At 32.6% G+C, this 15,743-nt stretch overlaps 1 protein-coding gene across 1 annotated transcript in view; it reads right to left on the bottom strand.

Moving 5' to 3' along the window:
• Positions 1–14,230, bottom strand: part of LOC133190576 (zinc finger SWIM domain-containing protein 6-like) — a 71,417-nt gene extending 57,187 nt beyond the window's left edge. The window contains exon 1 of the mRNA XM_061326277.1: positions 13,850–14,230. Within this exon, the coding sequence (XP_061182261.1) occupies positions 13,850–14,216 (367 nt within the window). The 5' untranslated portion in view covers positions 14,217–14,230. The remainder of the gene's footprint in view (positions 1–13,849) is intronic.
• Between the last annotated feature and the right edge of the window lie 1,513 nt (positions 14,231–15,743).

Below are 15,743 nucleotides of genomic sequence, written 5' to 3'. Positions count from 1 at the left end.
TATTATACTATGTTTTGTCTGTGCAAATTTGAATCACAACAAGAGGTTCTGGAGTCACAATACTCACCTGAGTCAACTTAGCCTTGCTGTCCTTCAGATAAAAATTCTTAAAGATTTTTTTCTCTCTTTATTCATATGAAAAATTTTGAAGCCATTTTGTTGCCCTGTCTTAGCCCTAAGGGTATTGATTAACCATTCAATATGAGAATGATTCAATGCCAATATGATTATAAACATGGCCTTGCTGTTCATCAGATTTTTTTGAAGATTTTTTCCTGTAAACATTCTTTTTGTAAAATTTGATCCTGAATTCCCGATTTTACTTCCACCCATCTCAAGGGTCCATAAAATTGAAGAAGATAAAGAAACAAAAATTTGAATCTACCAGGTACAAACAATCTGGGAAGGTATCCAATGCATAAAACACACACAAAAAAATTCTGAAGAAAGTCATGAAAATAATCCATAGATCAAAATAAAAAAAGCATTTAATACCAAGAGATTTTTTTTCAAAATGATCTCAAAATAGAGATGATCGACCTTAAGCAATTTAATATAGAAGCCCAAGGACAAAGTACCATTTTCATTAATAAAATAAATAAATAAATACTTCAAAAAAGCATTTGATCAAGAGTTCCATAAAATTTCATGTTTTAAAATGTATAGGTCACTATGAACAATTTAAAAAAATAATTTTACACAAATTTTCCAAGAGGAAATAATTCTTTTAATTAACATTGAATCAATGTTATTTAAAGGATTGATTCCCTGTTGTGGCCCCAACCTATCCCATGGAGGCCACAATTTGAAAAAAAAAATCATTCTGCACTACATGGTATGTGAGGCTGTATCTGTCAAATGACTGATCACGACCCTGCTGTTCTTAAGAATATTCATAAAAGAAAAAAATTCCAATTATCTTCTCATGCAGAAATCTTTGATTATGCTTGATCCCTTGACCCCCTTTTGTGGCACCCCATCCTACCCCTGGTAGCCATGATTAGAACAAAGTTGATTCTGTACTACCTGAGGATGCTTGCATATTAATTAAACTTATCATTCAAGGCACCCCAGTTCTTGAGATTGATTCATTATGCCCCCGTAATCAAAGATTTGGGGGCATATAGTTTTTGCCCTGTCCGTCCATCTGTCTGTCTGTCTATCTGTCAGTTTGTCCGCAAAAACTTTAACCTTGCCCATAGCTTTTGATTGGTGGAAGCTATGGCTTTCATATTTCACAAGTGTATTCCATGTGACAAGACCTTTCATTGGGTACCATCACATTTGACCTTTTGACCTTGACCTTGGAGTTTGACCCACTTTTGCAAAATTTTTGAGACTTTAACCTTGGCCATAACTTTTGAACACTTGGGGCTTGGGCTTTCAAACTTCACAAGTCTATTCCTAGTGAGAAAGCCTTTCTTTGGATACCAACATCTGTGACCCTTTGACCTTGAACTTGGAGTTTGACTTACTGTTGAAAAACTTTAACCTTGGCCATAACTTTTGAATAGTTTAAGCTAGTTCTTTTATACTTTGCATGTGTACTCCTTTTGACAAGATCTTTCTTTGCACTTTGACCTTTTGACCTTGGCCTTGGAGTTTGACCTACTTCAAATTTGAAAAATTTTAACCTTGGTCATAACTTTTGAACAGTTAGTGCTATGATTTTCATACTTCACATATGCATTCCTTGTGAGAAGACTTTCCTTTAGATACCAACAACTTTGACCTTTTGACCTTGACCTTGGAGTTTGACCTATTTTTGAAAAACTTTAACCTTGGCCATAACTTCTGAACAGTTGGTGTTAGGGCTTTCATACTTCACATATGCATTCCCTGTGACAAGACCTTCCTTTAGATACCAACAACTCTGACCCTTTCACCTTGACCTTGAAGTTTGACCTACTTTTGAAAAACTTTAACCTTGGTCATAACTTTTGAACAGTTGGTGTTAGGGCTTTCATACTTCACATATATATTCCTTGTGACAAGACCTTCCTTTGAATACCAACAATTTTGGCATTGACCATGACCTTGGAGTTTGACCTACTTTTAAAAATTTTTAACATTGGCCATTATATTTGAACGTTTGTTTCTAGGGCTTTCAGATTTCACAATCATGTCTATCACTTGTGACAAGAACTTCCCTTGGGCACCATTTGACCTTGACCTTGCTGTTTTACTTACTTTGAAAAAACTTTAACTTTTCAGCGGTTTGTGCTAGGGCTTTCGTATTTCACAGGTATATTCCTTGAGACAAGACCTTTCTTTAGGTACCAACATTTTTGATTTCTTGACCTGGAGTTTGACTTGCATTTAAGAAACTTTAACCTTCACCATACGCTGCCATACGGGGGCATCAGTGTTTCACAAACACATCTTGTTGTTTCTTGTTTTAGTCATCCCTTGCGAGAATTTTTCACTAATATGATGACATCAAATACTGGCAAGGGGCTTCAAATTTAGACCTACACCATACATGTTAACTCTACCGCTTTAGAGTGAAGTCTACCACTTTTTTACTCCATCTCTTGCCTACCACTTTTCTTCGTAAATCTATCATTTTTCTACAAAATCTATTTATTGGTTTCCTTGGGTAGCCATTTTTGAAGCCATTCTTATTCATAAATCTACCATTCTCTATAAAATCCATTTTTTGGTTTGCTTGGGTAGCCATTTTTTAAGCCACTCGTCATAAAATCTCATTAGATATTGGGTGATTTGAACTGGGATTATTCAAAGGTTTTTTTAATCAATGCTTACACAGATTTCAAGCATGTGTTTGACAACAACAGGTGCACAAACCTCCCGTGATTACATTGGTTACGATAAATATAGTATTCTAGAAGTGGATGAAAACTTTTGACATCGTTCAGTAAAGTAAAAAAGGGAATCAGCATTCATTTATGATACTTTTTTTGCATTTCTACTTTCATTTTTGGTCATCGGGGGAAATCTAATTTTTTTAACAAAAGATTAGAACTAGTTTTAGATCTGAATTAGGCTAAATAATGTCATCATTTGCTGTATTTGACAACTGAATGAACACTCAGAATGATTGCTTCCAGGCTATATATACAAAGATCACTCTTCAAGAGGCTAAATTAAGAAGCCATTCAAAGCCAAAGTAATGAGCATGAAAAATACAGTTGAACTTCAGTATCTCGAACATGGATATCTCTAATACCATGGATATGTCAAAGTGACTGTGAAGTCCTAACAAAGTATTTCTCAAGTATTTTACCCTCAATATCTCGAACCCTCGGATATCTGAAAGTTTTTTCCTCTGTCCCATCCAGTTCGAGATAACAAGGTTTGACTGTATTTATATTTGTATAAATAATTTAAATGTGTTTTTGTCTTCTTCACTGCAGTTGATATTATACAATTAATTACCCCTTATGAGGTCAACATGGTGAAATAAGGACCCGAGACCTGGCCCACTAGGTGACCTGACCTGACCAAGGCCGCGTAGCAGGTCAGAGAGTGGGCTAGGTCGAGGGTCCTTATTTCACCATGTTGACCTCATAACGGGTAATCAATTGTTTAATTATACCGATATCAGTTAAGACAATTTTTGTAGGCTTAATTACTAAAATAATTGTGTATTAGTCCTACGAACTGTTATTATCAGTGTTCCATCGGGATTCGAAGGGAAGTTGTTTACTTTTTGCCTGCAAGTTTTGTAAGTTTTTGCACCGCCGATTTATTAAAACATTCTGTGATTGTCATTAACATGCATTTTTATAAATTCACAAATACCATTCCCGAGTACAATGACAATCTGGTGCAGATTTTTACTGTATAAAAGAGCCGAGTATGCATTTGTTGAATTTGACATTGTAATGAAAGTTTCAATGAAAATGATAAATTTTATGACGCATCTAAAGGCCAATCGTATTCTATATCAATAAAAGACTATTATAATACATATTTTTATATCCGCATTTTTTATAATGAACAATCATTACTGTATGCATAAATTTTTAATTTGAGTGGAATTTTGATTAACAGGTCATATTTAGTGGTCATTATTTATAATGACCGGGTCATTATACCCCACGTGCAATGATTCCTAGGTCATTATTGCAGTAAACGGTATTTTTGGAGTCATTATTGAGCTTAAAAGCCTTCTTACAAGCCAATCAAATTCAAGTATTCTTAATAGAGGTATAATAATTAAGTTTTTAAGGCCAACATTTTTTAATAAAATGATTTACGGGAGCGCCGACTGCAATTTTAGCTAAAACCAAATAAAAATAAAAATTCCTGTTGTTGATTTTATTTTTAAGTTTCCCGCCGATCGTCAATGCAAGTGCACTAAGAAAATAAAATAATGTGCAAATAAGTTGGCAATTCTGATTGGCTGCTTTATTGAAAGCCATTATTATCATCCAATCAATTGACGTTTGTTATCAACTGTTTCACAAGTGTATAAAACGTACAAACATGGATGCAGAAATGTCATATTTTACAAAAGTTGAAAATACTTTGTCCTTGTACATGATAGTTTTTCCAAGCCAACCATAGCTAACAGGAAAATCAATTAGAGTATGTCCGATGACGAAGTTAAGTTGGAGTTAAAAGAAATTAAAGAAATGATCAGTATAATGCTGACAGGACTGTCACATTACAATGGGTACCGTAGGGGTACCCGTATGTACAGTAGTTCTCTTTTCCAATTTTGATACCTTTGATGAACATGATAAAAGAATGGAAATCGAAAATAGACATTCAAATTTTGTGAAGAATAAAATGTGAGGTATCTAACTTGCATCTGCACAGACTGGAAATTCATATGTATTTTGTTGTGTGTTAAATAGTTTTAGAATAGATATAAACAGACACTGCAAACGTAACGGTATTTGATGTGTGAATACTTTCAAGCTTTCAGAAGTTTGATATGTATAAACATATGCTGTATTGTAAAATACATGTTTAAATCATGTTTCTGGGTTTTTTATTTTATATTGAGATTCTCTTTATAACAATATTTTCCATTTTTGATTTGTTGGTACATGAATTTTTTCAGTACTTTGAGCATAGTGAGGTTCTTATTATAAACTTTTTTTTTGGTCATCTTGTTGCATGTGGTCATGATGATGATGCATATTTTGATAAGAAATTCCTTAGATTTCCCCCCATTTCTCATAAGGGTTTAATAGTTTACTTCAATTTTTGTGTTGCGGTAATCATACTTTAAGCTCCATACTTTATATGGCAATTTTTATTGAAAAATTGAAAATAAAAAATCAGTTACTTTTTCCAATTTTATTTTTTTAGTCGACTGCATAAAATTTGGAATTTTATTTTTATTTTTATTTATCCCCCCGACCAAATTTTTAAAAAAAATTCCCGTAAATCATTTTAAAAAATGTTGGCCTAATTACTGCAGTGGTAAATTTAGGCAATATTTACAAATATAAATCTTCTTAAATCAATGCGTAAAACAACACATGCAATGATACCTCTTTTGATGTCTGAATCTCCCTCTTTTTCATCACAGTAGGTTAAAGGTTAACATGTATGCCTACACATATATAATAGGCACTTTGGGGTCATTGAGCAGTGAGGGTTCTTTATTGTGCCAATGCCTACAATGACTCAGGACCTATGTTTTTAAAGGGGCATAGACACAGATTTGATGTTAATATTTTCTCAAATTTTTAGCCGGGGTCATTGCTCATAGAGCAATAGCCGGCTTTTGTTACGGTGTTCAACCGGAAATGCTGCTTCCTCACCGCCAAATCCAATTAATGAGTAAGAATATAGTACGTAAGCTCAACCACCTTTGAGGCAATACAAACATAAACTAAACAAATTTAACTTAACTAAGAATTTCTCTAAATAAAACAAAACAAAACATTAATGGTTATATACTTTCTCCATTCTTCTTCGATTAATTATTTGTTAGAAATATGCGAAAGGTTTTCATCAGGTCTCCCTGTCTGCGCCACATTCTATAAATAAAGGTTGTGTTACCAGGCTAACACTAATGAGGGGAGCACGTGACCCGTTGTACACCTTGATGCAAAACTCCCCGCTGAGGACTCATCTGTACATAAACGTTTGACCTTCTGCATCAATGTTCATTTACTTATGTATTAAAGTGGTATAAGACCCGAAACAATAAAAAAAAAATGTTAAATTCAAACTACGTTTTATTTAATTTTTTTAAAAACATTTTTAATTTATACTATATGCAATGTATTTTTGTGTTACATATTCTTCCAGTGTCTGAACTTGTTGTTTATCTGTTATCACAATATGCATGTATGTTTCATGTAAAACGGTCTTGCTTCACTATTCTGTAAATGAGCCCGGCTCTCTGTACTTCTGAGTACTTTGATCTGTATTATGTCATGACTTATATTTTGCTATAGCATTTCACACAGAAATATAATAAAAAAAATATTATATCTGGAAATTATTGAAACTACAAATTTTGGGACGCGTTTGATTGACACATCCTTGCACTTTCACAAAGTGAACTTTATCCTTAAAATACTTAAGAAAAGTAGAAATTTTGTTGTGTATGAATAAAAAAAATTAAAGATATAATCCAGAAAATTCAGATTTGAAATGCGAGAAAGCAAAACCAACTCACCAGTATCATCAGTCCGTGCTCAGTGGTGTGTACAGAGTTTAACAAATTGAACACACCTGGTGGAACATAAACTGTTTTGTAAACAGGGCACAAGCTCTGTTATTGTTAATGTTTACATTTCACTGGGTGTGTTCAATTTGTAAAACTAAGTTTGCTTTGTCACATTTCTACTCTGAATTTTAATATTAAATAAAATCCACCAGCCCCCCTTGATTTTTTAAAAAATTTGGATGAGAATCTAAGAATTTTTTTATTATAGCCTAAAATACTGTTTCTTTCATGTTTTTTAATGAATTGAACTAAACTGAATACTTTTGAAAATACATAACCTTTCACTGAACATATTTAAGGTTATGCTAAGTATTGAAATAAGGTGTACCTGTACCGGGCCTTGCTTCATGTCATCATGAGTTGCCCAAATTTTCAATTAATAATTGACAGGTATAAATTTCAGTAAAATGCACACTGACATTGATAAATTTATTTTGTTTTGATAAATTATAACAGATTTAAATCAAATACTAGAATGCTAATTAAAAATAACGCTTTATCCTGAACTCTGTTTTGCTGCATCTTTTAGCTTCTTGTCATAAAGATGACATGTTATGGGGTTAATGTCAAACTTGTGGTTGGCAAATTGCACATTGTTATTTTGGATAATATTTCTAAATTTATTTATTTATTGATCTCCTAAAGAAAAGCATAAATAAAATAAGAAATTATAAAGTCATTAATAAATATGTTAACATAGTACTGAAATCACCTTTATCATAACTCGTTAAGCAATCCATGCCATCTTACTTGTTTACATTTGCTGAAGTCTTAGTCAAAGACAATGAGCAAAGAGCATGGCCACTGGGGTTAAAATAAACACCACCAAATGTATTAATTTAGATTTAAAAAAAAAAAAATCCATTCTAGTTGCAATGTAGAACAAAAATGAAATGGCAGGCGCATGGGATCAATTTTGAAAAAAAAAGGGGGGGGGGGCATTATAAGGAAAAAAAATGACAACTTACTAGTACCTGAAAAAATCTTTGACTAGCCCCCCCCCCCTCCCCCCCCCCCAAAAAAAAATCAAGAGAATTCTCCAATCTCAAAATTTTATTTTGGGATTGGGATAGGTGGGTGTTAGGATCTATTATTTACATTTGCAAATATTTTTCTTAGATGAACCTACTGAAGAGAAAATATGTTCAATTCTGTATGAACTTATTAGGGGGTCAGAAGTCATGGCGTGACCGAATCACACAGCGAGATGATATCTTGTCTTACATATTTCTGTCCTGGTGACACTGGTTTCAGAACTTCTAAGCCGTTAAAGTGATGAAAAAGATAAAATTATTGAAATATATATGTTTTTTTCTTTCGTTCAACAAATGATCATTAGTTCTTTCTTCGGTGTGAAGAATAATTAGCCTAAAATCACGCTTACCTTTTTAACCCGAAATTCCTTTGAAGGTATGTAAACTGAAGACAATACCACAGCTTTTGACTTCATATATAAAGAACTCATACTATAATAGTAAGATTATTCTCAGTAGCGATCATTGTTTTTTCATTATGAACAGATATATCCTGAACTGGACTGCTGAACATCAATGTAAGTATTCAAATGTTGGAGTGAGGCAAACTCTCAAGACCAAACAGCTTCTAGGTCATTGCGCGTCTTAACATAGCAATATGGCGGGCCGTTCATGTAATAAATGCAGTTCTTTTCAGAAAATTTGTCTCAAATGTAAATAAAAGTAATGAACTTGGTTGGTACGTGATCAAATCTTCTGAGAAGCAGGATTTGATCATGTGACCAACCAAGTTCATTTCCCAGAGAACTTTTTAACATTGTTGTTTATTTCTTAAGTAATTGAATTTAGACTGTCTTTTTGGTGCTAGATCCATCATGACATCATAAATGGTTTAAACTTACTTTTCCCGTACTTTATGGGATAAACAGAATTCTGTAAAAAATGACACGTTTTATCGGAATTCAATTTGAAATCATGTCAGAAGGAACCCGGATACCTATATTCAATTTAATATCATTTTAAAGAATAGGTCAAGAAGATATGAAAAGCTGTTTTCTGAGAGATGTAGGCAATATTCATACATTTTCTTTGTCTGAGATGGAGAAAACTTACAATTTTATTCTTGATTTAATCTATTTTTCATTGAAAAGGGCAGATTAAAATATGTTTTTTGTTGAGTTTAACTAAAAATTATGTCCCGATACACCTTAATTTATTAAGCTATAATTGTAATGAATTATAAAAGGAATTCATTTCTCAAATTTGAAAAATCTGTAGGCACTCTTCATTTACTAGATCTTGGCCTTAAGACCCAGATGCCGGAGAATTTCCCGCCTATAATGATGTAAACCCCTGATATTCTGCCATTCCCCCTCAACCCTCTGTAAGGAGAGGAATCCCAAACCCCTTTCTACTTTTTTAATATCCCCGGCTATTTCAGTTCTTAGGGACAACCCTGGATGGGCAGGTGCCATATACATGTATTATAGCCCGTGAGGTGTATGTCATGACATTCCCAAACATCATGTACAGTACATATCATGCTGTACCCAGAATTCTGTTGTTTGATAATTGATTTTCACTATAAGATATACAACATGCACAATTACATGTTTATCTTGTTTCTAATACATATAATTGCATTTTTTCATCCCACCTGGGTAACATAATTGCATAATTCATTGTTCATAATATGAAAGTCAGACTGATAGGCACAACTTAAGTACGGAGGTGTGTGTGTTTCATCATATAAACATTTTCATAATCTGTATTACGTGCATTAATTTTAATAAATACAAAGTTAAAGTAACGAATGTGATCATTTGATAATGAAATATGTTTCACACTAGAAAGGATTACAATTGATTATTAATCAATTTATTTTAATAAAATGTCATGAACCAGGTCTCTTTTCACCAACACATCAAATGAGGAAACATGGAAATTAATATATCATATTTTTCATCGTGAACTGTCTATATATGTCAGGATTTTTTTTTTCATTCATAAATCCTCCACATCACAAATTAGACATGCTAAAGTAATATTGATGGGCTATTATGACATTCTTGCAAGCATTCAACCTGCTAATTATGACGGTCAGAGTTCTAAGATTTTTCAAGTCAGGCCCATTCTGTAAATTTTCTGTTCAGTTTCGGGTTTTTCGGTTAGATTATTTACATCTATTTTAAACCTTAATTTCATGAGATAAACTTGAAAAAAATCTTATTTGTTACACTATAAATTTACCTTCAAAACAAGTCTTAACCACGTTAACGTCTTGATATTGGTGTTTAACTTAACAACCCTTGCTCAAGAAAAGATTTTGATCAATTTCAAGCTTCATTTTGAGACTTTTTAAATTAAATAATAATTTTTAAGAGTTATTGTTCCTATCCGAGGAGCAGAATCTATTATTTTTTTAAGAGAGATTTGAAAGAACTTTTAAGAAAGCAATTCTTATTTAATATATTAGGTGGGCAAGATATTACAAACAGCTAACAATATTGGTCTTAGTCATAAGTTCTTTTGTAAAATGGGGCCCAGATATTTAGCCAGGACCACTTAGCCAGCATCATTCTAAACAGGAAATATCCCAACTTCCTGGGACCTTCAATAACTCTTGGGTAATAATATTCTTCTCTTTTTTTTTGAGTATCAAATACCCTTCAATAACAGTAGTGGTACTTGGGTTAGATTAATTAAAAACACATGATGACTTTTTCTTACATCAACATCAATCAGTCTTTGAATTCTATTTCACACGTTTCAGTCTCTTTTTTCGTAAACAACTGGCCAGGGGTTGTAAGTGTTACAATTGCAATCTTTTCTTTATACCATGCATATACCACACTTTTTCTTCACAAGATTTTTTTTTCATACTGTTTAACAAAAAAAAAAAAAAAAAAAGGTAAAATGAATAAGTAAATAAATAATAATAATTTAACTAACCCGCCATAAAGACATTAGTAGAGGGTCCAATCTCATAACTGCAAAATATTTTGCTGTATACTCTCTGGCAGACATAGGCTTTATTTTGTTTACTAAAGGAATACCTGCAAGTAATTATTGCAAGCACCCAAGCAATTTTTCACTCAGAATTCCAGACCACCATACACAGGATAATTTGTTAATGCAAGAACACTAGGACAACAATGTGCTGTAGAGATACCACTGCACACCTCTTGTTTTCTTGCTGTTTTTTTTTAAACCCCTCCTCTGGGGGATTTTTGGTTTCAGATCTGAATCAACATGGGATGAGTCTGCAAAAACAAACTAAATTCATCCTAAAACATCCTTCCTTCTAACTAAAATACACAAACTCCTCCAAATAGCAAAGAAAAAGTTCTGAACACTCTTCTTTATATTTCTGAATAAAATTGGTCAAGAGTCTTGGTGTTGTTCATTTTTTTTTTCCTTTGACAGTCGATCCTGAATAATGGCATCACTTACATCTGCAGAATATCTAAAAATCCCAGATAATGAGGACTAGTTTTGGTGAGTGACACAACTATGACAGTTCTCTGTACAAACTTTTAACATTGACTAATGCCATCTCACAAAGGAAGCCTAGATAAATATTTGGACTCTATGATAAAAACATGATCAATCTTGGGATTTATTTAGCCAAAATTAAATCAACAAAAAAAAAAAACCCCAGCATTCCATGAATTTACACCATGATTGCATACTACATATCATAAATAAATACATAATTTCAAGTTCTTATTCTACTGAGTTCACTACGTGTGATAATCCATGCCTGCAGGAAGAAATAAATAGAAATATTTGATTACAAAGGATTTGAATTTTGCCATATCCTTGACATATTAAAGAAAGGAGATGTCTAAGTTAGTGTATGCAAATTAATAAACACAAACACAAATACCTATGTTTGATATTGTATGTATTATGTATATCTTGTAAGGCTGTGTATTTAGCAAAAAAAATTCGATACGATACGATATTTTATAATGCGATATATTGGATTCTTTAACAAGTCTATCAAAAAAGTCTTATAAATCATTTAATGCATGAATTTTAAAAAATCTAATTGTTTTGCAACTCATTTTCATAGTTCTTATTTCACTGTCATTACAAATTACACTTCAAATTCAAACTTTTAACGACTGTAAAATCAACATGTTGAATAAAGTTGTCTATGTATTTTGTAATAATTATCTAAAGGTGCTACCTCCATAATCATGCTTATGATTATATCATTATTTATTGATTTTAATTCAAAACAGTTAAAGATAATCTTTGGCGATTGGAATTCCAAACTTTTTCACAGAATTATATGAAAAACTGCATGCCTGATATGTACTGGACATTATTTTTTTGATACAATATATTCTTATCAATATATTGATACAGCCCTACTGTCATGAAAATCAAAGTTACATTCAGTCGAGTTCAGATGTTGTTCTTTTGAGCAAAAAAGCCATTTTGCAACCTTAATTTGCTCTATTGTTGAACAATGACAATAAAACTGTACTGTGCTCATAAGCTTTTGACAGATTTTGCAGAAAAGAAAAAATAAGTGCCTGCAGCCTTAATATTGTCTAAAGAACATCACACATGAATATTCCAGTGGTGGTCGAAAGGTTTATGAATACAAACCCAAGTACCTCTGTCATTTTTTTTATATAACAGTCCTGCCCTAGGGTAAAAATAATAAAATGCAAACCCATGGAAATTGATAAAAGGGAGTGAATATTTTAATATTAATAGATGAGCTGCTTCATAAAATTATGTTCCCTTCAACATTAAAAACATACATCATGCTCTATGAGAAGGAAACAGCCATGAGAAAGTTATTACAATTTGTGATGGTACTCTCATCATGATAACTGCCTAAAGGCAGCAGATTTAATTATATACAAGGGTTGTATTGGTATGCATTGAATAAAAACATATTAACAATGATAAACTGTACATATGTATTAAGGCTACAAAGGCTACAAAAATAAAACTTATGACCTGGTGACCAGTACAAGATAGTCAGCTGTCCTTCTTTATCATTAGTTTGATGGGGATATATGCAATATTCCAGTAATGAAAGGGCTTCAAATCTGCTGTTCAACACATCTTATCCTCTCTCTCTCTCTCTCTCTCTCTCTTTCTATATATATATATATGTATATACATATAGACTAAACACAACAATTGCAAGGGAATATTATCAGTGTTCATGAATCAATTAAACTCTAAAATGTATTACTGATTTAAAATGCATTGATAATTCTAATACTTTCAGTGTATTTAAATTCCGGTAGGTTTGATTCATACACCCAACAATATGACTGTGCACTGAAATATCTATACTTGTTCCAAGTCTATAATTCATTATCTGGTATTGGCTTGGCCTCAATATCTTGCATATCTTAGAAATGTTATCTCTGATCCCTCATTTCACATGTTATATGCATTGATTTTTTTTTATTTAGAGGACCAGTTAAACTAGTGTCTAGTGGGCCATATCTTGTTTCATGACATCATCACATGAAGAAAGAAAACCCCTAGTCAAAGCCTGCCAACAATGTCAATAGAATGCTCTCTCAATAGTATCAAGTATTCAGTTGAAAATAGCTTAAGAAATTTTAATTCTTTTACAATGCCCTGTATACCAATAGCAAACTAAACACTGTGATAAGGGACATAATTCAGCCAGCAAGATCCGGTATTTTTTTTTTTTTACTTCACGTTTTTCTGTTGTAATCTGCATGTTTATAGAAAAATTTCCCTGCAACATAACGAGATTTTAAAATAAATCACTTAAATATTTGGGAGCTATAAGTCTGAATTATGATTTGCAAGTGACACACAATACAGGTTTCAATTTTTTTTTTAAAAGTAGATTGATCTATAGATATCATAATTCAATACAGTACACATTCCTTCTGTACTTTGTCATGAGTTTCTAAAAATAAATTCTTCTATTCCATACATATCATTTTTTCATTAATGACAGCTGAGTATTACTTTAACTAAACATCTCTCGACATCAAAATTATTTCCAAGTATCATACAAATAGCCATTGTTAATTTCTCGATCCTCTTCTTTTTATACATAGTCGAGAAACGTCAATACTTTTACAATTGGCAAAAACAAATATGAATTTCTAATACCCATCGCCAGCACTTATTTCACGAACAGTATGTCAAAGCGCACTTCACGACCCTTTGGGGTGAATAAAGGAAAGATTCTTACCAATTTGTAACACGTTGTCAACTGCCCCGTTCTCTAATAACCTTACTCCTTGATGAAATGGCAACTTTTGATTTTCTGCTCCATCTTTAACACAGTTTGCAAAAGATGAATACATGCAAATATCCCGTTCGTTACGGGGAAACGACCAGTACACAATCCTATTCTGAACGGGCTCAGGAATGCGGTCAAACCTTTGTTCTACTGTTTGAAACGGGATATTTTCAGCCACAATTTTTGCACATATGTCAAGAAGGGATTCAACATTATAACATGCTCCATTTCTAGATCCACTCTTTCCCGATTTTCCTGCATTTTTACTATTCCAATTAGGAGAAAATTCCGAACGTAGTCTCTTCGCCGCTGCCATGAGGAAACATCTGATAATACGGTAGTGCTATATGCGCATGCTCAACACGGGGTGGGCGGTCTACTACTCAAGTGCATTTTACTATTAAACAACTATAGACCGAGTCAGGGCCTTCATAGATTATCAATGAACGTAAAGGCGTCATCAATGAATAAGTAAATAGGCCACACACTATGCATACTTTCATCTACTTAGATGCACAACAGATTATTTGTCAACAAAAGAGCAGACAAGTCTGATCGATATTAAAAGCAAAAAAATAAACAAGGACCCTCAAATATATAGAAGTAAGACGTCAGAATGTCTTTAACAAATTTTTTTTACATATTTTTTTGAGTGAAGTATACACAGAGATCCACATGCATCTGAGAACCTATGATAACCGTCATCATCTTTGATATCATCATATCGTTGAGATGCTTGATCAATATTTGTGACAAGAGGCCAATAGGCCTTACTGATCACCTGAGTGTCACAGGCAAGGTTTTTTTCCCCCTGACACCTTTTTAGATATAAACATCACTTTAGACTTCATGACCTTGACCTAGAAGTTTGACTTACTTAACTTTGGCCGTAAGTTTTGCTCTAGAAGAGATTGGAGTGTCATATTTTTTTTTCAAATGAGCATTACTTGTGACCATAGGCACTCCTCAGCTTAATTGTTAAAAAATATATATCTACTATACTATAAACATAACACTTGTTATGTTTATAGTATAGTAGATATATATTTTAACAATTAAGCTGAGGAGTGCCTATGCTTGTGACAAGACCTTTCGGATTGTATTTTGACCTCATGACCATTCATCTTGAAGTTTGGTCCAGTTTTTAAAAAAAACTTTAATCTTGGCCCTAACTTTTAATTCAAATAGTAAAAAATGATAGTTCTTTCTGAAAAGTGTTGTCACATGTAATCTACCTGTAACATATGAAAGCCCAATCTTTTCTCATTCAAAAGTTATTACCAATGTTAAAATTTTGAAAACTACTCTAGGTTGATTTTTAAGGTTAAGGTCACGAGTTCAAAAAACATAATACTTTGGAAATGTCTTGTAACAAGTGATGCATGTGTCATACATGTATATGAATGCCCTATTTTCACTCATTCAGAAGTTATCACCAATGTTAAAATTATAACAAAGTGGCTTTTTCCTTGGTTACTCAAACATGAAAAAGTGTGCATTTAGGGGCAAATATCTTAGTGCAGGTATTACTGTCTTATGGCAGTATCTACCGTAGTTTTTTCTTTGCAGACAAATGCATGAACTGTAATGTTAGTAGTTAATAAATAGCTGACTATGCACTCGTAGATTTATTTACAATTTTTTAATGAAACTAAAAAGCAGGCGACACTTGCCTTCCTTGGAACACTCTAGTTTAAGTAATTGCATGATTACATTAGATTACTTTTCCTCCCTGTAATCCTGATTATTTCTGATTACTTTTGATTACTTTAAAATCTTTTTAAAGCTTTTTTTCTAGTTATCTCTTAATGTTCAGGAAAAAAACACTGAGTTATAGGACACT

This window comes from Saccostrea echinata, unplaced genomic scaffold (genome assembly GCF_033153115.1).
Source record: "Saccostrea echinata isolate AGI-Se365-2 ecotype Australia unplaced genomic scaffold, CSIRO_AGI_Sech_v1 ptg000022l, whole genome shotgun sequence".
In the NCBI taxonomy this organism is placed as follows: domain Eukaryota; kingdom Metazoa; phylum Mollusca; class Bivalvia; order Ostreida; family Ostreidae; genus Saccostrea; species Saccostrea echinata.
The sequence above is the reverse complement of the archived record's forward strand: the minus strand, read 5'-3'. Positions and strand labels throughout refer to the sequence as shown.